This window comes from Zootermopsis nevadensis, unplaced genomic scaffold (assembly GCF_977971745.1).
Source record: "Zootermopsis nevadensis isolate Lab colony 2312 unplaced genomic scaffold, Znev_1.0 Znev_ptg000021l, whole genome shotgun sequence".
Lineage (NCBI taxonomy): Eukaryota > Metazoa > Arthropoda > Insecta > Blattodea > Termopsidae > Zootermopsis > Zootermopsis nevadensis.
This window is the reverse complement of record NW_028259153.1, coordinates 21,605,151-21,630,683: the sequence shown is the minus strand read 5'-3', so window position 1 is coordinate 21,630,683 and position 25,533 is coordinate 21,605,151. Positions and strand designations below refer to the sequence as shown.

General features: G+C 38.0%; 1 protein-coding gene and 1 long non-coding RNA gene across 5 annotated transcripts; one reads left to right on the top strand and one right to left on the bottom strand.

Annotated features, from left to right (window-relative positions):
• Nucleotides 1-1,447: 1,447 nt before the first annotated feature.
• LOC110830101 (uncharacterized) lies at nucleotides 1,448-3,352 on the top strand. The gene is made up of 2 exons (XR_002543174.1): nucleotides 1,448-2,420; nucleotides 3,021-3,352. It is a non-coding gene; the product is annotated as an uncharacterized LOC110830101 (long non-coding RNA).
• A 444-nt stretch (nucleotides 3,353-3,796) lies between these two features.
• Nucleotides 3,797-25,504, bottom strand: Pdk (pyruvate dehydrogenase kinase). Of its 4 annotated transcripts, none has more exons than XM_022064576.2 (9): nucleotides 25,254-25,504; nucleotides 11,650-11,857; nucleotides 11,195-11,379; nucleotides 9,839-10,000; nucleotides 9,440-9,496; nucleotides 7,587-7,765; nucleotides 7,299-7,413; nucleotides 6,937-7,046; nucleotides 3,797-6,621 (listed from the first exon to the last, which is right to left on the bottom strand). In XM_022064576.2, exons 1-9 carry the CDS (start codon nucleotides 25,354-25,356, stop codon nucleotides 6,433-6,435), a joined length of 1,308 nt encoding a protein of 435 aa, XP_021920268.1. In that variant the 5' UTR covers nucleotides 25,357-25,504; the 3' UTR covers nucleotides 3,797-6,432. The 4 variants fall into 4 exon arrangements, with proteins under 4 accessions (XP_021920268.1, XP_021920271.1, XP_021920270.1 ...); XM_022064579.2 differs by lacking the exon at nucleotides 25,254-25,504 and adding an exon at nucleotides 12,383-12,913; XM_022064578.2 differs by lacking the exon at nucleotides 25,254-25,504 and adding an exon at nucleotides 12,162-12,371.
• Nucleotides 25,505-25,533: the final 29 nt, after the last annotated feature.

Below are 25,533 nucleotides of genomic sequence, written 5' to 3'. Positions count from 1 at the left end.
CAATAAAACACAAAATATAGTTTTGGTTTTATCAGTCTTTCACTTCACTGTTGAAAGATTGTCTGGATCTACAGACAACACACATCGAATTTTATATAGTGACACATTGCTTCTTTTTATGTATTGTGATTTTATAAAATGACCTTGTATTTCAGCATGTAGAGAAAGACATCGAATGTTGGCTGTTACACCGAAGAAAGGCTTTGCGTATGAGAATAATATGTGTATTCGAGCTTTGTATATTGCAACTAATCAAGAAATTTTAATCATATACATTTCACACGTAAAGTGTTGGTAAATATCGCGGAATTAGGATTTCACGTAAACAGTAATTTTGACTGACGCGGCAGTGTTTGAAAATTAATTTACAGTAGACTCATTACAGTAACGAATTATTTGCATAAACATTCATGGCATGTAAGGGGAACATCGTTAATTGGATAATGTTTTTGAGGCGTTTTTTTCCGAATTCAATGAATCATCGTTTCGAGATGATGTATGATATTGGTTTTCAGCCAAAGAAATTTAAAATTTTTAGGGCAAGAAGATCTTGTATATTCTCATTTAATTTTCGGTTTCAATCCAGCGTAATTATTCATCAGGGTAAACCGTCGATTATTTCTCAGTCTGCTAAGAATACTCCGTAGTGGATAATCTCCTTGAGCCATCTGTATTTCTGTTGTTCACAATGGACTGCTTATAATTCTGGATATTTTAAATTTCATTGAGTTGTATCTGTTAAAATTATTCTCAATTACACGCCTTCCATGATCGAACATGCAGAGTACAGAATTTGCTCATTGAAACACAGATCTGAAAAAAGAAAAGAAGCCATCAAGAATAACAGCACCAAAGGTAAGTTTCCATTGTGTAAAGTTTCTAGCCTCCAGTTTGTGTTTGTTGCCGTTCTTAAAGAGGGTTTCCTGTTTGTTTTGTTATGTTGCAGGCCCCGCTCATATCCTGTGCCTCAACGTGGCGAGCGGGTGAAACAAGGAACGGTGCATGCCCAAAATTGAGGTCGTTGTTACATCGACTACAAAACTTGATTTTGGAAACCATTGGTGTTGCAAGTGTATGGTTATATTTTCTGATGTTGGCATTATAATTGGCTTTGACGTTTTTATATTTATTTCATAACAACGCATAAGCACCTATTAGTTCCCCCCTGTTCGTCTGTAATTGATCTTCTCCAGATGGAATCGTTTTCTTTTAATGAAATTTGAGTAGTTTGTACCCCTTAATAAAACGTATATAGTAAATTAAATTTTAGGTTACACGGATATGCCCTCACTTTTTGTATGAACGTACGTGTGATCGTAAATTTACATACTAAAGACATGTTTCAACATATATTGCATTTTTATGTTTATATTTTAATATGTGAAATGCACATAAAACAGTATCTACTGCAGATTCTAAAATTAAAAATGCAATTTGCAGGTAGGTTTTTTAATTTGGTTTTGTTAACCTGTAATGAATTTGATCTTGACATTAGAATCGTGTTTTGTCCACACACGAAGTCTGTCTGTAGGTGTATTCAATTAATTATAAATCGAGCAGATGATTAGGTATTATTCCTAAACCAATGATTTTATCATTACCGAATTTTACATAAGATGTATTATGAGTAATTTATGGATCATATAACCTTCATTTAAGACATTTTTGTCTCCGGGTGAACACCTTGCGAGATCCTAAAATGTAGTGGATCATGGAACAAACCAGTGTCAATGAAAGTTGCAAATTCTCGTACAGTAGCAATGAATTACGCAGTAACTTTTCTCAGCACCTACCAAAGGAATAAAATATATATATATAACAGTCACACGTGAGTAAAGCAGATCCTGAAATTTAAATATCTACACAACATTTTATACATGTATACCATACTAATTTTAATACTGGAATTAAAATTTTACATTCCACTGATCTTTCATATTAAAAGTCAAGGATGTGGAACATTAATGTTAACACTTGGTAGACTAATTACCAAATAGCACACTTTTGTATTTATTTACATAAATATTTACAGTACTTAGTAATTTCCACTATAGAGTAGGAATGAGATAAAAGATAATCTCTAATTGCTGGCTTACTTTTATATAATGAGATACACTTTTAATGCTATTTGGAAGAGTAATGAATAATTTTATCCCAGCATAGTATCTTTCTCATAACTAGTGAGGTTAGCGTTTACCTGATGGAGATTATGCTTATGCCTTGTATGTCAGAACTTGTTTGCAATTTCTTTTTGTAGTAATCACGATTCTGTTAGTTGCAGACGGACATGATGAAACTAATAGGTGGTCTTCAAAACACAAAACAAGGGCTATTATTCTGGTTTCATGTCACTGACTCTCTAACACACAAAAGTGTTAACTGTTTATTTCTATCAAGGTACAGAAGAAATTTTTTTACAGGTACCCAAAAATATTCTACATGCTGAAACAAAGATTGCTGTGTCATGTACAGATTGAAGTAGAATCATATACTTGCTTTTAAATCACTGTTTTCTGACCACATATATATATGTTGGAAAAATCTTTATATTTCTTATTTAGTCAAGTAAAGGAATGCATCGTTCCTTGGCCAAACAGGACAAACTTGCTAAAATGCTATTTTAAAATAATTTCCCTTCCCATAACCTTTCATTCAGAAATGTACCAACAAATACCACAGAGTTAAGTCATTAGGTTATAAAATAAATTATTGCTGTCATACTGCCCGATGAAATGAAATAATGTCATTGAAGTCTTAATACTAGTCAAACAATGTGCACACAGACATCGGAACTGATTTGATTTTTGGAAGACAATATTTGATTAATTTTGGCAGTGAATATTATTTTGTGTATAGGGCTCAGCAAGAAGTTAAGTGGTATTATTAGTCTGTCCTCTTTGTTGCATTCCTATGTGGGTATATCATCACTGACTCTATGAACATTATAAGTGATTACATAGGAACATATATTCCATGTGTTGCAGTGTTACATTGCTTTAGAGATCTTTAAATATTTACAGAATGGATATGAGACCATCAAGGTATTAGGAGCAGATGAAATTAAATATAAAGCATCAACGCCAGGCAAATGGAGTATTATGTTGGTGTAATCATAATCGCCGTCATGTGTTTACTATGCAGCCAAAATGCACTTCATAAGCAGGCACGAAACCCCAACAGATGGACAAGAATTTAATATGTTATACTACGTATAAAGTACTGCTAAAATTTTGTAATAAGAAATGTGTGTATGTGTTCCAAATACATATATATGTTCCATAATGTACAGTGTCGAACAAAACATTTCTATCAATAAAATACATAAACAAATAATAAAAAATATATAAAACTACCTAATTATTATTATACATCAGTTCAGTGGTATAACATTCCCGTGCCATACTACCGAATCTAGAAATATGTACTTCTGTTGACCTAGTTCACTCACCCAGTCACGGCTGAAGAATATATCTTGAGTGACAGGATGAACATATGCAAAGCCAGTTGCCAATACAGTTTTCAGAAAGCTCCTGGCAAATAAATAACAAATCTCACAATGAACTTCCCATCTTGCCATTATTCCTTAATGGCCAATATACCAGGAAATGAAGTGACAGAAATCTGATATGTTGCAGACCACATCATTTTACGATAAAATCATGAAATGGTAAATTCTCCACATAACCATTTCATGTGTAGCCCCACCAATACTGCCATCTTTGTAACCAAGTTTCTGTAGATGTGAATGTCGCTGATGACTGTCACTGACAACGGCTAATGAATGGTACATGCGACAAACAGACCATAAAATTTATTATGAAATAAGAATGAAAAAACATGTTAACGTATGCTTGAAAACAATAACAGCACTGATGGCGGCGTAAGACAATATACACATGGCTGTAATGTGATGATATAACATACCACGTAATATACAACATATAAAATAACAAGTTCAATGAAACAGAGTAGATTTACAAAATATCTGATGGTTTTAGGTTTTTTAAACAAGGCTCGGACAAAGTTAATTTATCTATCTTTGGCTTCGTGTAAAATTTAACAGTCTCTGAAACACTGGTATATATCTGTAAGTCCACACAACATTACAATCCAGAATACCAACATCAACATCTTCACCCTAAGAACTTCAAATCTCACATTAAAGTTTGACTTTAGTATGAGGTTTCAAAGTCAAAACATAACAGCAGTTGAAGATTGCTGTCTTCTGGGTTGTTACGCCATGTAGTCTGCTGTATTTCCATAGTTTCAGAGGTCATACTGTCTGCGTCATCACGGCGATCGCTGCACGGCGCAACAACCCAGAAGACGTCAATCTTCAGACTCACCGCTGTGAAAACCTCAAATCCTACATAACAGCAGTTATTGGGGAGGGGGGGGGGGGACCTCCTACAATGTACAAAAGTTCTGTTGATTGCATAATCGTTATTTTGTGTAACATTTTGTTTGAAATGAATACAATAAATCTCAAATTTGTGTAAGGGATGTTAAATACATACAAACAATTTTCATAATATCAATGTGATATCTCACTGAGAAATCCTGATCAACTGCTGTGAATAATCTGTGTTTAAAAATGTATGTGAAAATTACTCTCGCTGTCTCATTCAATAGTCCAAATCTACACCAGTATGAAAACCTGAAATGTCACATAGTTTCTGAGAAATTTCACAAAAATTCAGTTTGAGCACAAAGACTACATGATAAACTGAAAAAGTTTTTTTTTTTAATAGGACAGAGTTCACAAGTGGCTGAAAACAAGTTAAAGAGGTAGAAATGGCTTAGCTTTTAGAATGTATGAGAGGAGTAAGTATTCCATGCAATAATTTAATAATGAAAATAATACGGAAAAGGTTATTTCATAACCACTGCCACCGCGTGCAGACCAAATTGCAGTAAATAAATCATAATAATAATAATAATAACATGCTTGGAACCCTTCGTGTCAGACAGACTGTTCAAAAAGATGTTCAGAATTCAGGCCTCTTTTGATACAGTACTTGGCAAAGTCTCTGCATCTTCTAACTCAACATAGATACTCTTTTTTCTAGGGTAATATTATTTGAGATGATAAAAGGAAACATAAAATTCCTTTTCTTGCTCAGCCCACAGACTTTTTTGTGACCTGAAAACCTCATACCTGTGAATAATGAATCTTGATGGACTTAATTATATACAATTCATGAGATTTATGCTACCATACAACATGATCATCTGCATATTTGATCCCTGAAAATTCAGGGATTCACGGACCGTCGTCGTCCTGGTAAATGAATCTGACCGTGCAAATCTCTGCTACCCATCCATCAACCCTCCAGCTGTGTTACAGGAAGACTGACCTCAATACGTGTGATGTTTCTCAGTTTATTTCTAAGCCACGAGGAAATATAAAGGGCAGGCTGACAAAAATTGTGCTAATATTCGTAACATTTCTCGCTGCCTGTAACTGAACAGTGACAGTCCTTAGTCGTGACGTCCAGGTTTGCTCGTAGCCGCAGTAATGTAATAATAAAACGGAACCAAACAAACGTGGTGCATGTTATTCTATCTTAAACCCAACTACACCTCACGCACTTGTACAGCATTAAAAGAAAGATGGACAAGAACTTCTGAGTCCAGTGTGGACATTGTAACATGAGGTACAATGTTCTCAAAAAAATGGAATGTGCGATGGTATTGATATGTCCACAGCAGTTTCTATAGCTTTTTTAATTTTTGAAATAGGCCATTAGCACTTTCTTATAACTAGTCGATTATTAATGAGTAGTAATTGTGAAGTCATTAAAACTGAAATAACGTATTGAATATTACAGCAGGGCTTTTGCTGGAGGGTCAACATAAGGAGAGTGTGAAAACAAAAAATATTCTTGACTAAATATCTGTACAAAGTCTACCTCCAGTGCCAACAACATGAAGGAGATATGGGCCCAGTTTTCATTACATGTAGTACACGCAGTGTAAAATTATAGTGTTACATGTTGTCGTGGTGCTGTGACTGAAGCTTGTGACAGTCGTCGCTCACAAATATGATCCTACAGTTCAAAATTGTAGTGCCACGTTCACGTTAACAGCATCACAAATTCCACTTGGAGATGTCACTCGAACATTTCACGAATAAAATACTCTGTAGCTCTAAAGAATGTAATTAAGCATTATAGCCATTTTGAAAGCCATCACGTGGCATATTTTCTCTGAAAATAAGTGAAAATTCTAGACAAAATGAGAGGGAAAACAATAATTGAAATCAGTTACTGAAATGTATTAGTGGCACTAACATAATTATGTATGCCTGCGCTACATGTTCATCATAGACATGCTTCACGTTCTCAAGACTATTCAATGCAGTCTTGTTGTGTAAAGCGAAGTCCTGAGCGACACAAAACTAGGTCCAAAATTAGCTAATGGCACTGGGGGTTAGCACTGTGCGTGCATGGTTTCATTCTGCTTCCTAGTCTGTCTGCGAGGCTTAGTGGTAGTCATGTGGCGGATTCCCATAGAAGAATTCGCGTTACTCCAGTCACCTGTTGAAACTGTTGCACGATAGTGCTTGGTGGACGTCTTGTTGAAAATCGGTAGCAGTTCGTTGGCTTCATTTGACAGGGCCTGCAACGCGCAATACGAAATAATTTCGGAGCCGCCAGACACTATCACAGATATGCATCAGTCGTACTGAATAGTATCATCTTATATGACCTATCTGGGAACATGATATAAAATTAACTAAGGACTGCCAACTACTGAAATCAAGAAATGTTGACGGTCATTATCATCTTTTTCAGCACTATCCACAATATCTGCATGCACTTATAACAGTTTCTGTGGACAATGCCAACAGGTGTCCACCCATGTGTATTCCCACTTTCAGCCCTGGTAACAAGGAATATGAAATGACAGGGAACAGGTGTCATGACACCATACCTTCATGTAGATGATGGTGTCTGTCCCATAGCCTTCACATGACAGCAAGATGAGGTCGCCATGGAAATAGCGAGCGTAGAGACGAGCGATGGGGAGGCCATACCCATATCCTGTAACACGGAAAACAGTCTTGCCACTTCATGACTGGTACTGTTTCAAGTGTACAGATTATGTAGCACTAAATGAGATGGGATGATCATTAATCATAGATCACATGCTAATATAAATCCATCAGATGCAAATGGCTACAGATGATGATGATGGCTAAAGAGATTTAATTGAAAGGTAGGAAAATGGAATATTTGCTTGCTTTACCAGCACTAAAACTGTTCCAATGAAATGATAGGAGACTGGGTACCTACCGGCCAGTGGTACAGTGTGGGCATCGGATTTGGGAGGCTGCGGTGCAGTGGAGTACATGTAGTTGAAGAGCAGATCTGTCTGACTGCGGGGAATGCCCCCACCTAAATCTGACATCTGTAACAAGAATAGTATATATTTCAGTACAAAGGCCAAGAATTAAAATTATTTTTTTTTAAGATCTTAGCCTGGGTGAGGGTTGCTAGAGTGAATATTAACACATATATACGTACATCCCACAAATTATGGAAATGTCGGGGGTCACGACACACAGGAAGTGTTATTGGTACCTTGACACAGATGTCCTCTCTGCCTCTTACGACGGTGACCTCTATTGGAGGATGGTGCTCCGCATTCGAGCCGTGGTGCTCAATGACAGCCCGCATTGAATTTTTGAACAGCTCAAACAGCATGTGGTAGAGGTGTGAGGGGACATACACTATCTTGATTGGCACACCATGTTCGAGCTCTGTTGAGAACAGAACAGTCAACAAAACTGATTAATTATGTTCATTAATGACACTATCAGCTGTACGAAGCTGCATTATAAATGGAAGGCAGAGACAAATGCTATGCTTGAAGAAAGAGTTCTAACTTCGGTAATGGGCAAACGGTGAGTTTCTCTCATTAACCATCAGTTGTCAACAATATCCATTTGTATTTCTGCAGTCTTATGATAAGAAGTTCTCTCTTCTTTTGAACCCTCCTCCATGTTTGTCAACTATTTCATTACGCTATTTTATTAATTTATAGTCACTTGGTCTTCTACAGTGTTCTCAAATGAATCCAGTTATCCAAGAATAACATGATCATACAAAACATCCCTATGATGGGTCTGTGAGCAACAGGCTTGCCAGCAGAGTCAGAGTATCACTTGAATTTCCCCCCAAAATATATCTGGAATGAATACTCTTTTCAGTCCATATTGACATGGAATGAGTCAGTTATTTCTTTCCTCGATTTGTTTAATCTGTGTGAATTTAATGGCTCTAAGGCACTGAGAGAGAAGTGACAACAGTTCTGAATGATGAGGTGTTAAGAATTTAAGAATAGGATAGAAAAATAGAGGCTTTTTATAATGAACATGAAATGTCATTGAAGGGCCTTAAATGTAAACACCTCAGTCAGTACACCTGGTACTCCAACCACAATCTTTCAGCTGGAGAACTTCTGAAATGTTGGAACTTCATTTAAACACGAATCAGCCAACAGACTACGAAGACATTCTTAAAGCTTTATCATAAACCTCCATACTGCAGGGCTGCCAATGAGGTTTTAATACTAGAGTTAACAGTTTAGTGGTATATTACTCTGATGCGCATATAAAGGCAGCTGCAATGCTCATTCGATGTGATGTACAGCCAGCTGGAATATTCTATGAAGCATGGACGATAAAGGTTAATTAAACACGAAGACAGATTAACTTAGCAGTAATATTCGTGCTTGTGTTAGGGCTACACTAAATCACACACTATATGGCAGCTGTGGTCATCTAATAAAGGTTAGATATTCTACACCAGTGGTCCCCAACCTTTTTGTGCCTACGGGCACATTTGAGATTTTATGAGATCGTGGCGGGCACCAACCAATTAACAAAGCCAAATTTCCTTTTCTCTGGACAAATAAGATATGGACACCAAATAATACACAAAACAACACGACGTTTAATGATACAAGAAACCGTGCAATCAAGAATACGTAGTTTTATAAGTACAATTATTATTACTCAAGTGGGAAGTTAGTGCGATGTTTGGCGCTGCATTTCATCGGCCAGTTTTTCAAATTTGGGAGTGTAGGATGTTGTTGCTGCTCGCAAACGATCGTCAAGACAGGCGTCAGTAAGTCGAGATCTGCGCTTTGATTTTATGATGTTCGTGGTTGAACGGCCTTCATTATTCAGTATGACCTCTTTCTGTAACAACGATGGCATTCAAAAAAGCCTTGGCGCCCGCGGGCACTGCGTTGGGGGCCACTGTTCTACACTATCACATAAACATTACCTGAACTTCACAAAGTAAAATGGATGAGTAGCACAGGTAAATTCTACACTCTGCCAAACAGATTAGAGCAATTAAAAATGCATACATCAGAAAGCACTCTAGCAAACATACTGGCAAGGTTAGGGAGGTGAACACTGCGGTACCTGAACCCTGGTCATGGCACTCCTGTGTGCCATCTAGCTCACCATTCGCCACCAAGCCTGTGACACACATTGCATATCATCAGCTGACACATTTTTCATATTTTGAATGGCTACCTCATACATCACTTACAACTTCGTCATTGAATTTAACCCCGAGTCTCTCAAAATCTTCATAACCTAGTTTAATTAAATCCATTGCGTCTTAGTCTCCAAAAGATGTTCTTTCAGTCTGAGGTGCCCATGATACTAAAGACATCAGTGCTGGTCTTCTGGGTTGTAATGCCATATAGACCTGTAGGTTGACACCAACATTCCAATGAACAGGCTACCTCCATCTTCAGTTACAACCCAGAAGATAAACACTGACAAAATGAAACTATCGCTATACAAGCGACTGACCATTGTGTTCCTTGACTATGAGGTCTGGTGAAGCGAGGTAGTACTGGTCACATAGAAACCTTGCATTCTCGTACGCATCCTTCACGACACCTACCAGGTCACACTGCGGGTCAATGCAGCCCACATGACGACTGTCATTTAGCTGTCCACCAAACAACAGCGCTGCAAGCATCAACAAGTTGTCACATCATAATGGGTGTTATAAATCATTCCAGTATTATAAAAGCACGGTTTGCATCGACATTCCTTATCTAAATATTTTTATATACTTACAATTATTCTTAACACCTTTACCAAATATTTATAACACATAAAGATTGTGGTTTTGGAAAATGACGGAACCTATGTCAAAACAAAAGTCACCTGTGTAAAAAAATATAAAAAAAAATAATAAAGAAAAACAACAGGACAGTTCTGGTATGATACAAAATTTATGGATCTTTGTTAGTTACCACATCCAATCCACTCTGGTAACTTGTTTCTGTAGAAGTACACCATAAAAGTCCCAAGTTCACTCAGGATTGTTATGGGAAAGGGGAGTAGCTCGCTTCCTGTACATTCAACACGCCTGGGATTCTTCAATGACTTTGACCTAGAAATTAATATAGGAAAGTTCATTGAATTTTCACTTCATTGAAGTAATGTTAATTTCTCATCATCTTCAATTGGCATGACTTTAAGCAACATGAATGGATTTTGCACCCAGGATTTTTTTTTCTCCAACAGAAGTAAAGAGTCCAAATATACAGAATGGAAAACATATAAATGCTTGTTAATGTAAATGAATATTTTCTCTAGTTCAGGATCTACAAGGCTGAACCTACAGGTAATAGGGAATGTATTTACTAACAAAATGACTATTAGCCCTCTGCTCCATGGAGTTAGTTACAAGAAGACAATACATTCAGCATCTTCACAGACTATGGTTATATTAGCAATTACACATTATTACAATTAATGTACATATCAGCTTGTTTCCTGCTATAAACACTCTCAAGGCTGATGATGATGAATGTATTTTGGGAAAACATAACCTCCAACATCATAGTTTAAATTCTTCTAAATTAAACTACAGGATAAACGGCTATCACGAAGTTATTAACGTGAATAATATATCCCCAAACAAAATACATTCTACTTATTGGCACTTCATGATAGGCCAATCACAGAAACTGGTATTCTTATCGCAAGATGCAGAAGTGAACATAATTAAAGCGTACCTGGAACATGCAGAAAGCTGTAATGATGTCTGTCAGCATAGTAAGTTAGCGGCGGTCGAGCGGAAACAGTAAAATTTTAGTCGTTATCACACACACGCACCTAAATAAACGGTTTAAGTACAAATTAAGAACTCACTGTGCTGGTTGATGAGCATGCGGATGCTGATGCGCGACATGTAGAATCGGTCCAGAAAGTACTGGATGCTGTTCTCTACCTGGTGGTCTATTTTATGAGACTCCTTCAGTTCTAGCACACCCTGTGCCATTGTTTGCACCACGTCTGTGTGGCGGTTTCTTATCTTTACCAATCCCTGACAGAACCTGAAACAAAAGCCACAGAATATCCCTTAAATGGGTAACTTTTTCTCTGTTCTGACCAGCCATTTGTGGTATCCTAAAAAGGGCTCTTTCTTATTGGCCTGGACATGGCTTCGCCTCTCCTCCTCATCCCATGGCTTCTTGAATATACAAAGAACAAATTTAAACTCCAATTTGTATGAGTAATATTAAAAATCATGCTGTACCTTTTTCCTGAAAAATGTTTATGAGCAAAGAATGCCTCTCAGGGTATCAACTGTGATTGCACTTTACCTGTCCAACACTTCGTCACTGGCATCTGTCTTCTCATACTCCAATATCTCCTCAAAACTGCGCACGTACCAGTCGTTGACAAGGTTGACACTTGGCATGCGCAACAAATTGTCTGGCAAGAGCCGTATCTCCTTCATGATGTTGGCTAACCTAACTGGTAGTTCCTTCCTCAGGAACACAAATGACTTGTGTTGACATGCGCTCAGTCCTGCCAATATAAGTAACAACGAGTACGTTAGAATGGTTCAGGACACGTTACAGATCACTAAGTTACAATTTGAACACACGGGGACATTCTGGGCATGTCTGGGTCTTGGGTGTGGATTTGGAAGGAAAATGTATTCAGACATAGTGATGAGCAACATTTTAATTTGGTCCAGGCTATAACCGAAGCTGCCACCAAATATGCTCAAAACATTTCAGCTGAAATGTCACCAGTTTGGTATAAAATGTATAAACATGTTCAAAGCCCATTAAAATCTGTACATTTGCTTTAAAGATTCACATTCTACCTGTAATGGTTCAAGAATCATCACTGTCATATTCTATTACGTCTTGTACCAAACAGCTGCTTATTATGTGTTCTTTCGAAGGATGTGCTTTAAATTAACATGCATGGGGCTGACTACGCCTGTCCATATTTCAACTCGAGAAATGCTAGACGGACTTGGACGAAATTTGGTATGGATGTTATGCCACCGGGGTCTATCCTCAAATCGCACTGTTCAGTTACCTAAAATCGGCTATAGCAGTGTAGCGGACGAACGAACTTCTGAGGTGGGATCTACACTTGCGTTACAATGAAGAATGGTTATCGAGTTTTGGAAAATATAAAATTTCCTGGGCGTTGAAAACACTCCAATAAGACCCCCTCTTGAGGGGTTCCCAAATTTTCAGTAATTACCCCACCGGTACAACAGTTTTGTATGAAAACATTGTTAAGTTACAATACATTCGTAACTTTGCCCTACTTAAAGGCTTTGAAAGTTTATCTTTAAAGAGGAGTCATGACAAATAAGACGTCACGTAGCCTCGTTTGCAAATACTTGTATTCTTACGTGCGTTTACTGATAATTATATTTAACAATCAATAACTGAAATCCGTGACGTCATGAAAAAGTCACACGCCCAGGGACGAGGCAAACAATGCTAATTATTACGACCATGTGCCATATCACAAACATGAGAACTTTGACTTGTAGTCTCAAGAAGTCACAATCTAATAAACCACTTTGGTCTTCTTTATATTTATTTTCACACCACTTGAACTTTAATTACTATGACGTCCGTATATCAGCAGAGAAGGCGTGGTTAGACTCTGGGCGGTCCCGGGCCATGTCCAAAGTCTTTTTTGATTGCCTACGGCGTCATAGCATTTCACGTAGAGGTAGCCATGTCTAACATTCGTGACGTAACGTGAGGGAAATTGTATATAGTACGCGGAGCATAAACATGAACATAAATTTGTGGTATTTGAGAACAGATTACCGTGGGAAAAATTTATACCCGCTGGAAAAAAAATTTCATAATGTGTACTCTGCACCAGATATTATTAGACTGATTAATTAAATAATGAGATAACTGGGTTATGTGGCGCGCATGGCGAAGATGGATACAAAATATCGGTCAGAAGCTTTGAAGCGAATAGACTCGTGGAATGCCCTGGCGTAGATGGGGAGGATAATATTAAAATGTATCTAAAGGAAGGAGGGTCAGAGGTTGTGGATTTGATTAATCTGGCTTAAGATATGAACGGATGATGGGATTTTGTGAACTTACGAATATCGAAGTTCTAAAACAAGCCTGCTACGTAGTGTCTCAGCTGACTTATTGTCTAATCTTATCACACATGCCTTTGTGAAAGGACAAAAAATAATGAAATGTTGCCCCATTGCAGCGTTGTTATCAATTGTAATACGTAGTTTCGATTGCCCATGAACTATAGATCGTCTGTAAGTAGCATGAACCTGGTTTGTCTTCTCCAACTTCGTCGTATTCGAAAGAAGAAAAAAGTTCCTGGCGCAATTTCAAGGTCAAAACGACGAGGGGCTTGTCTTACTCAGTCCCTCCGTCCACCGCGGTCGACCTTGAACTCACGACGTCTCATCAATAACAGACGGAGCCTTATCTCGTCTCTAAAGCTCAGTGGTTAATATATATGCCATGTGTTTTCATTAACTTTTTATATTGTCCACGAAGTGTATTTGTATTTCGTAGGATTCTCGCTGTAAACCGAGATTATTTCCTTAAACAGCGTTAACCAGCTGATCTTCGTAATGGTGAAGTCCTGTGTTTTCTTCGCGGTACGGTCTGAATTTGTATTTAGACGAGATGCGGATTCATAGGGTTAACCAGTTGATCTTTGTAATGGTGAAGAGTTGTGTTTTCTTCGCGGTACGGACTGAATTCTTTAATATTATTTAGACGAGCTTAGGCTTCAAAGGGTTAACCAGCTGATCTTCGTAATGGTGAAGTGAAGTGTTTTCTTCGCGGTACGGGCTGAATTCTTAAATATTATTTAGACGAGCGTAGGCTTCAAAGGGTTAAATGACCAATTTGCCTTGAGTCATATGTAGACATTTCTTATATGTTCGAAATCTTGCGTAATTTTTACAGTATAATTATGAAGTACTACATTTATTCCAAGAATTTTTAGACGTGGTGAAAATTCATGCATGTATGTTGTTATTTGTAGATTATTTTACGACGCACTCAGAAGCTCAGACAGATGATACATTTTTATGAATTGGAAAGGAGGTGGTAATATCCCAGAATTATCCTGAAAAGGCTGAGAAAAACCACGAAAACATGTCTGCAATGGACTGGACATCAAGGCGAATAACAGATGAATGTGTGACGTTTCTAATAAAAAATTTGACGGCCTTATAACACAATCGTCGAGGTGAAAGTAAAGTTTGTAAACAATCAGAACGACACGTATCCATGTAACTAGGGTCCAGTCACTGAGCCGAGAGGAGTGGATGGTATCTGACACACTGACAGCAGTTCAGAGTTTATAAGATCCACTCCATGACGATAGCTGGAGCACAGCCTGTCACAGAAACATTGCGCTTGTCAACAACTAGTAGCCACAATACTCAAACACACTATAACTGCATATAAATTTGATTTTTGAGGCAGCTCAGCTGAAGACGTGGGTTAGAAAAGCCAGACAATTATATTTATCCTACCATCTCTCATACAAAGTCATGGTAGTTGATACAGCGTCGTAAAATAACAAAAATCAGCGCCCCCTTGACAATGTGGGAAAGAGCCACGTGGTTGTACACCCCTAAGTAGTCCAAGCAGCTGCTTTGAATTGGGGGAGGAGGTGGCTGTCTGGGTAGTTGGTCCCTTGGAACAATCGACCTTTGAGCTCAGCCATAACTGAGCTGTAACATTCAAGCCGACTGAGAGCGATGGAATATTCTAACACGATCGACTGTATCAGTACGGATTGCATTTCAAAAATGTCTGAAACGTCGGTTAGAGGAAGTATCCGAAACGTCGGAAATTCATTCAATACTGAAACGGGCTACAGTCCGGGAATGGCATTAGGAAGCGCCTCTGAAACGTCGGACTTCGAGGTTCTACAACCCAGAAGTCCGCCATCTTAATTCTCACACTCGTCGCCTTGAGAATCTGAAATCTTACGGTGTATTGTTTATTCGTGAACTCGGGCGTCATTGCTTCCGCAAGATTAGGGTTCAGACGTCAAAACTGAAGCAACACAAATCTTGTGCTGACGTCATTGGACAAGTCACACAACGAGCTGACGAAATCTTTTACAACTCTGTCATCGCTGATGTCGAATGAGGGGCATTTCTGCTTTAAATAGCTTGCGGAAAAAGGAAAACGAGAGAAAAGCAAAAAAAAAAAAATACCCACAACAAATTTCGAAAATCCAGTTTTCCTTTCGGTAAAAATAAGATCAGTTGTCCCTGTGCTAGGCAGTCGTGGAGGTAATTAGCATATGAACAGTCGATGTTTTCCCTCAATGATTTTGCATGTAACAACTTCTCATGACTAGAAGCACAAACGTAAAATTTATTTTATTTCAAGTATTCAAAATGGCAGCCTTCCACAATGACGCAAACTTTTCAGCCTGCGATAACGACCAGCGTATCTTAACTTTTGCATCACCCTGTATAACATTCTTAGGTGTTCACATTTAACCGCTCTGTTCTCAAGGCGGTAGAAATGTCGATGATGGTGTTCTGGGTCGTAACACTGTATGGACGTGCAGGTAGATGGTCAATGTTTTGGAGGAACATGCCGTCTACATCTACGACGTTTAAAACTTTTGTTCGAAATATTTTCGATAATTTGGTGCGCACTATATGCCACAGGACGTGACCCCAATTTCTCACCCCTGAGGCGGGGGTCTGTAATTCCGCGGTGGTCTAGCGGTTAGAACGCTGGCCTTGTAATCCTGGGGTCTCGGGTTCGAATTTATAACTTGTGTTGGGCAGGGCCGTGGTCTAGGCAACACGGAGTTTTCCTCCGTGGCATCCCAACAATTACTCCATTCACACACAGAAGAAGGCAATGGCAAACCACTTCTGGATCATCTGCCAAGAACGTATATGAACAGGTCCCAGTCCGAGAAAAGGATGGAAGGATCCTGTTCATATGGACCTGTCGTCAGACAGAACACTTAATAGCGGTTAGAACGCTGGCCTTGTAATCCTGGGGGTCTCGGGTTCGATTCCCGGCGGTGCCCGAATTTATAACTTGTGTTGTGCATTGCCGTGGTCTAGGCAACACGGAGTTTTCCTCCGTGGCATCCCAACAATTACTCCATTCACACACAGAAGAAGGCAATGGCAAACCACTTCTGGATCATCTGCCAAGAACGTGTATGAACAGGTCCCAGTCCGAGAAAAGGATGGAAGGATCCTGTTCATATGGACCTGTCGTCAGACAGAACACTAAATAATAATAATAATAAATACACATTAGGGGGGCAAAACATGCAGTTACAATGAAATGAAGTGTGTGGCTTATAGTTCGATTCCAGACCACTAAAGCTTGAATAATATAAACGAAATGTTTTACTGTAAAACGCAATTGCGTTAAATGTAGTCTTTCACTACTCTACATTAACTTCCAACTCTAAATTATTCGGTTTCAATGTTTGGGAAAAAAAACAACTCACGGTTCACGAAAATGTGCAATGTCATTACTTTAAAGGAGAACCGGTGTGTTCAATTCTGTATGTATTCGTATTACGTAAGATAGTGCAAGTTCTTATGTAGGTTACGGACAATCAATACGTACACCTGTCTGTTGTGATTTATATAATACATAAAATACCGACAAATAATTGTTCATACTAACAACATTTAGGAGTAAACATTAGTGACAGACAAACATTACAATAATTTAAATTACATTCTAAAACGTCGCAACAAAAGAATGTAAATAAATATTTTTAAAAAAAATTATTCAATTCTAAACTCTTCAACGTGTAATTAATGCTCTAAAGCCCAATGGTAACTATATATACCACCTGATTCAATAATGAATAATTTCATTTTGTATAAATGAGTTTCGTGTGATTCTCGCTGTAAACAGCGATCATTTCCTTAAACAGCGTCAACGAGTTTATCTTCGTAATGGTGAAGTCTTGTGTTTTCTTCGCGGTACGAACTGAATTCTTAAATATTATTTAGACGAGCGTAGGCTTCAAAGGGTTAACCAGTTGATTTTCGTAATGGTGAAGTGAAGTGTTTTCTTCGCGGTACGGACTGAATTCTTAAATATTATTTAGACGAGCGTAGGCTTCAAGGCGTTAAAGGAAAACGGAAATATTCTGGCTTGCAGAAGTTTCAGATCGAATCTGCCAATGAACGTCACGGAACAAAATCTCACTGGTGAAATACTGTCCAATACGTAGAAACGCATTTGAATACAAATGTTTTCAAACCTAAAACCCAAACTCGTGATGTACCGGTTGAGGAATTGTCTGGTATCAGAATCTCAATTTTACCCTCAGACGAGCTTCGTATTTTCCAATACGACCCTGAAAATGTTGCGCACACCTCGCATAATTTTAGGACACAGATGCGCCTGCAAGGGGCTGATTAGACCGCCCACAACACACGTGTGCTGAGGGTGGAAATAATTGGCAGGGGTATCGAAAAGTTAATGAGGTTCCGAAGTGGGGAATGCTGCGTGCGAGTTTTAAAGGGTTAAACAGAATAGAAAATATTTACATACCAATTGTAAAACACTTACTGGACAGTTTACAAATTTAATAAACAGTTGTCGGTGGAAAAAAATATATTTCTGGAAATTTTACGTTGAATTTGTGACATCTGAAGCAATCGTTGCGGTCAGATATCGATTGTTCTCTTCCGGATTTTTAAAAGTTGTAACCACGTACAAGACAACATAGTTTCTACAAAAGACTATAACCAACTATCACTGCATGTTGTTATATTTATTTAATGACGCTTTCAATAGTTCAGACCTTACAGCGTAAAAAGATAGGACGATTAATGAATAATAACTTGTAGAGGATGTGGAAAGGACACTGTCATGGAGGATTCAAAGAAAACCACGAAAAATATCATTAGAATTTTCGATATCCGAGCAAATATTTGAACCCGGGACTTTCCAAATACGAAGGAGTGTTGGCTACTTCATCGCGACGTTCAGTGCTTAAACTAAATTTATTTGTATGTAAATTTGAAGGTGAGGATATAATAATCATCTGATCATTTGGAGATACACTGACAAAATGGACTGGAGTGAATACAGTTTGAATTGCAGAAGTATAAATATTTATGTCAAGGTGATGAGATACGCAGTACGATACAACAGAACTGGATCAAGAAAACAAAGTGATAACTGATAAGACAGTTTATAACGAAGCAAACGACAAACAGCCCCAGATAGATTATGTAAAAACTCCTTCGACAATGTGTATTTTGTTCCGTAAACCTCAGCAAGACGGGTTAGGTTAGGTTAGGTTAGGTTACGTTACGTTACGGATGCGCAGAGTAGGATGCGCACTGGCAACCATAGTCTTACACCTCACAAATTTAAGCTACTCTCTCGTCAATATTACCGAGTGCAGGCAGCCAAACACAAAGATGTTTGATTTCTCACCAGTGACACAACGTTCATATTAACTAGCAGAACTCTCAGGTCCAACACCGACAACACCAAAGCCCGCCACCGGACACGATCCATCCATTTTCCATCCTCACAGCCCAGCTCCCCAAAGATCCATCTTAATGTTATCCTCCCGTCTCCTTCTTGGTCTACCCAGTGGTCGTCTTGCAGAAGGATTACCCACCAAAACTCTGTATTGCACCCCTCATGCGTACTACACGTCCAGTCCATCGTAGCCTTCTAGATTTCGCTATTCTCACTTATGCTAGGTGACCTCTGGAATTCACGCAGCTCCTCGTTATGTAATATTCTAAATTCCCTACTTATTTTATCCTTCCTAGCTCCAAATATCTTCCAGAGCACATTGTTTTCAAAACGTCCATACTAAATTTCGTTAATTTCAGTTCAGCCACGGGCTCCCTAGTTTCTTAAGTACAGTAAAATGATTGACGCTCAATCTGCATTTTATCATATGATTCTATCACTCTGATTAAAGAATTCCGTTTATTTGTTTAATTTGTTTAAATCTTGTCAGTCTAATCACAATAAAATTCCTATCAAATATTAAAATATTACCATAATTAACATTTAAGTTTAAGTTTATATAATTTTATACACCTGAAGATGGTTCTTTTAGAACTGAAACATGTCGTGTAAAAAGTAATGATCTCATGTAAATCTAACATTTCGATAGAGAACATCATTTAATATATTTTAAATATTTAAATGTTAATTATGGTAATATTTTAATATTTGATAGCAATTTTATTGTGATTAGACTGACAAGATTTAAACAAATATATATTTATCACAATATGACGCAACTTTATCATCTCTTAAAGAATTCCAGTTAGTTATCGCTGAAATTAGGTAATGAACGTGATCTTTGGCGAATTAAAACCGGTTCACGCAAAATCGCACACCAAGCACAATCTTGTTCCAGTTAGAGCCAGTTATCGGCCGTCATACTGAAGGCCGAATTAATAATGAAGTAGTCAGAAGATCATGGTTAGATAACTACAGAGGTTATTCCTCCACTCAAAGCGTTTCGGCCCGCTTTTTAGGAGGGGGGGGGGGTGTAATTACGTAATTTTTAGGTCAGTATTATTTTACAGGTTCGAAGAACCAAAATAAATGGCAGGCCTTGATGCGTCATAGCCTTTATATGGAAACACGTAAGAAAGGAATTGTACGGTTACAAGGGCCAGGATAAAACTGTGCGTTTCGCCTACGTCATTATCGAAACAGGGACCATCCATTTAAAATTCATTACTCATTCAATCATTTGACTCTGTACAGTCCAAGCTACTGGAAAAAATGAAGATTTCTGTCTTCTGGGTTGTTGCGCTGTGTAGTCTGGTAGATGTTAACCAACGTTTCAGAGGTCATACTGCCTCCGTCATCAGGGCGATGAATCATCACACAGCGCAACAACCCAGAAGACAGAAATCTTCATACTCATCGCCCTGATGACGGAGGCAGTATGACCTCTGAAACGTTGGTAAACATCGACCAGACTACACGGCGCAACAACCCAGAAGACGGAAATCTTCATATTTTTAATCGCCCTGATGACGGAGGCAGTATGACCTCCGAAACGTTGGTTAACATCGACCAGACTACACAGCGCAACAACCCAGAAGACGGAAATCTTCATACTCTGATGACGGAGGCAGTATGACCTCTGAAACGTTGGTTAACATCGACCAGACTACACAGCGCAATAACCCAGAAGACAGAAATCTTCATGCTCACCGCTGTGAGAACCTCAAGTCTTACATACTGAAAAAAATATTCGTGGAACAATGACAAATTAGTTAGAAACAAGATGGCAGTCTTCTGGGTTGTAGCGCCGTGTAGTCTGATAGACGTTTGCTGATGTTTCGGAGGTGCTTTCCGCCTCCATCATCAGGGCGCCCTGATGTTGATTGTAGCCACCTCCATAATGACCGCCGTAACATCCTCAGAAGCTCCTTCTGAATCCATATTGCGTGTTGGAAATGTTTATGGTGTCCCTCCCCCAAACGTATTCAGGGTGCAGGCTCTTAGGCGTTCAGGTTCAAAGAGTTGCGGATAGCCTCGAGAAAATAATTGTTGTGATCGCACTTTTGGAGTGACGTAACATCCCGCTGCGCTCGAGGCAGACAGCACAGTGTCCTTGCTCGCCAGTGCAGATGCACTACGGTCCGAAATACATTTGTGTACCGATTTAAAGGCTACTCAACATCATTCCCACCGAACGTCGTAGTTGAGTGTCTGGCACACTGGAGATATGAACCGGGGAAATCTCGGACTTGTTTTCCTCAGTCCCTCAAGTGCCGGGAAATAACCTTAAATTAGGCCACGACCGCTTCCTTCCACGTCCTTACCAATTCATTATCCACTGTCATCTTCTCATTCGCCGTTATATTGTTATTTTTAAAAAAAACATCGTTAAATAAACTATGAACAACAACAATCACGAACTCAGAAGCAGGCCCACCTTCCGTGTAATAAAATCTCCTAAAATCAAGGTCACACTAGTTGCTAGGCCGCTGTTCACGCCAGATGCGCAGAACCTAAGCAGATTCGATCTTCCGGGTTTTCCGAGCGGAACGCGTGTTCATTCTCGAACACAAATTCACGTTCGAAATCGATTTCTGCTGTTCGTGAATTCAGTATTGTAATTGGTTTAGTTACTCTGTGTATAAAAGGGCTTATGTGTATTAGTTTGGGTTGCGTTTTAGACGGGACATTCCGTACCAAATAAACTCACCTGCGATGACGTCAAGAAACAGGTGCATAATCCCGAATACAGAAACTGCACTACTTAAGTGTGAGTCAAAGCCAGTGGACTCTTCGCGCCAAAAGACACGTTTATTTTTGTACATTATTTTGTGCGTTGTTTGCGCCGAACCAGGTTACGTCTACCTGTATTATCCACCAAACCACTCAAAGAAAAAAAAAAGATAAGGCTGTCTACAATTAACAATGTGTTATACCTCGTGCCACAGCCCAGAAAATTACAATCTACATCTTCACTTCTACGAAAACCATTCCAAACAACGACTGGAAAATGTGAAGTATTACATTATTGAAAAGTCTTAACAAAGCAGCTCATATATTTCAGAATACATTATTTGATCAGTTTCTAACACAAATCCAATGCCGTCTGCCCTGTCAACAATAAGAATCCGATAAACAGTTGAATCACTACGCAGATGTTCAAAAGATATCACCCGTACAAGAGTAGCAATAGATAGCACATGATGTAAAAACATACGCGTATTTCAACATAAGATATAACCATTAACGACTTCCTACTTATCTTATTCATAAAATAAACTGAATCGAAATGCAAATCCAATTTACGCAATGCCCTCATTGTCAACGAAGAACATAAAAATACGTTTCAGATTAATTTCTTTATTCGAAAGCCGACTGTTGACAGAACAGCGTACTTTCAAACAGAAGACCTTATTTGTTTTTACGCATATTACAAAAATAATAAATAAATGCGATGTACATCTAATGATTAAATGTCTCAAATCTGATAATTTTAAAGAAAAAGTATTCGCAAAACGAAACACCTCCCACCTTTAAAAATCACGTGTTTATATATACTTGTTAAGTATTGTAAATTTGTATAATTGTATCTCCAAACTTCCACCTCACACGTTCATTCGTCCGCCATGTTGATTTAATCGATAGTAGTAAATTAAAAATTAAAGAGTTTAGTGTAATCTCCAATGACACGTCAACACCAAATGTTATCAAAATCCATCCTCTTTCTAAAGTTGAATCGTGCAGATATCATCTGCCAGCCCCACAGAGAACGCATCACATTTTAAGAATTCAGTCCGTACCGCAAAGAAAACACGACTCTTCACCGTTACATAGATCAACTGGTTAACGCTGTTTAAGAAAATAATCTCTGTTTATTCTGAGAAAAATACGGAACATAAAGATACGAAATGTAAAGTTGCTGACTGTTAAAGCAGATGGTACATACAGTTACCAGGGGGCTGTAAAGTATTAAATGTGCCTTTCAATTTCTGACGTAATGCAGCATTGTCCGTTCGTCTCTCTCTGTCGCGTCTTAATACTGCGACGTCGTAATTAGAATCTGGTTAATTTTGGTATGCGAGAGGCCATCTTTGAGAAATTGTGATTCTATTTTCTTTGGGCGTATGAAGGACCATCCGGGGCGAATATTTTCACAGCGCGGACACTTCCCCCATCTTCTCAGAGCAATCTGCCAACAACTGTCGGATGGCTTTGACGTCAACTAAGGCGGGGCGAAATCGTCACGAGGTGAATACGAATCAGGAATATCGCAGAAGAGTTTCTCGTGATTCGAAACGTTAGGTAATGCTGTAAGAACAGTTTTACCGACAGAAGACTGTCACTCCCCTCCGGTGTTCAGGTCCAAGCGCGTTCTTATCCACTGTTATGATTTATCTATTTCGGATACAAATCTATTATTGAAAATCTACTCGAACTAAGCACACGACAATGAACAGAGTCGTATATTTGGACTGCTGACAGCACTTAACAATTTAAAGCCGAAGCTCATCTAAATATTTAAGAATTCAGTCCGTACCGCGAAGAAAACACAACTCTTCACCATTACGTACATAGACTGGTTAACGCTGTTTAAGGAAATAATCGCTGATTACCGTGAGAGTCATACGAAACACGAAATACAAAATGTACTTATGTTTAACGCCTAAAAAGTTTAATGTGCTTTAAAAACAAACTTTTTTTTTGTAAATTGTTGCCTGTCGTGAAAAGTTTACCCAAGTAGTTATACTGAAATTCCCTAAAAAAAATCATGTGGTTATGATGAAATATCAACAATTTTACTCAAAAGCTGAGCAGACTAAGTTTTGGTTGCCTTTGTAAACAATCAATGGCAGGATTCTTTTCCAGAATGACTTAAATGTTAAAAAGTTAAACCACTAAATAAGAAAGGGGAAAATATCATGCATAATCTAACAGACCAGTTTCATTACTAACAGCTTTCTCTAAAATATTTGAGAAAGTCAAATACAAGAGAGTTAGTGGCTTTTAAACTCAAAAAATGAAAATCATTAATTATTACTGTCAAAACTACATTTTTAAGGGATTAGAAATACAGCTGGTCAGTTGTTTCAATCACATCTTCCTAACAGAAGGCAAAAAAACAGAAATAAAATCATGAGATTAAAATAATAGGACCTACTGAAATTGGGGCTTGATAAAATATGGAGTTCCTCAAGGTTCAATACTGGGTCCTCTGTTTTTCTTTATATATTATTATCAACAACTCTCAGTCTAAACCCACACGTTTTGTGGATGATACCAATATTATTACTTCACATCCAGAAATTGTTTCCAAATTTACATGAGTGATGTCTTTGCTAGCTTGAACAAATGGTTTAAAGCCATCAAACTCACATTAAATTTTGACAAAACAAACTTAATGAAATTTTGTACTACCAACAAAAATTGTGTTAATCTAGGTACAATTTATGGGAACAATACAACTAAATTATCTTTTATAGTGAACAAAGAACCAACTCAGATATCCACAATAATAAGTACAAGATACAGACATAACCTTCATGTGCCAAGCAAATATCAAGAAAGAGTTTACTGTACTCGAATGGTCAGTAATATATATATATATATCCCCACTATAAAAGTTTGAATCACAATATAAAGAAGTTCAAGGCACCTCCTATCTCACTCCTACTCCCAAAATAAAATTAAAAATTACCTCTACCAAAAATTCTCAGCTGCAATAATGGCTATATTTTCTTGTGTAATTACTTTTGTGGTAACACTGTAGTTGACTATAATTACTGTCATAACTACTTAAACTATAATTTATATTATATTAGAAACAAGTATTGTATTTATGCTATGTCATGTTGTGCATCCTTGCCTTGGGCCTATGAAGAATTTACGGAATGTATAAGAATTCTATTCTAAAATTCGCTGAAAAAGTCCACTCCATACTCCCACTATGCTAATAGGCATCCCCAGAAACTAAATGGTATGCAATAATCGTAACGTTACGAAAACGATTGGGAAACATAAGTAACTTGCAAGTGGTTTATTTGGTTGTTTTATGACGCTGCTTGTACTTCCGATATTATGTAACGCTAACACAGCCACTAGAAGTACTCTGAGGTCACTAACAGTAACAAAAGTCCATAAATTCTAAGTAAATTAAAAACACGGAAAACAGGAACTTGAAATTGACGAAACTCGAATTAACTCAAAACTATTATACATTATCATGACATGTTGTTTATTCTTGGTTTAGGCCTATGAAGGATCTGTGGAATGTAAATAAATTCTATTGTATTCTATTCCAACATTTCTATTACATAAACGTAGCAGCGCTCCTCTCCTGATAAACATGTTGCTCCTGCAATTAAGTAACAACATTTATGCTGCCTAAATTAATCTGATATGAGAAGTATGCATGCAAAATAAATATCCATACGGCTTACCAAAATCGATGAATTGCTTGATGGAAAGCGGAGAAGGGTTAAATTGTGAATAAAAGTCTAACATTTTGGTAATGTTTGTTAAAACCTTCGGTGATAGTCTCATCGTGATGTGTCGTCTGTCCAAACCAAATATCACATGCAATATGCACAGCAGCTTCGCGACCACACTACTCTCTGCTTATAAACACAAGACTGACCTTCCCTTGCCTCACCCCCTCGTTACCAATATCAATAACACCATTTTCAGCACCATGATCCCTTGAATGTACATTCGGTGTTC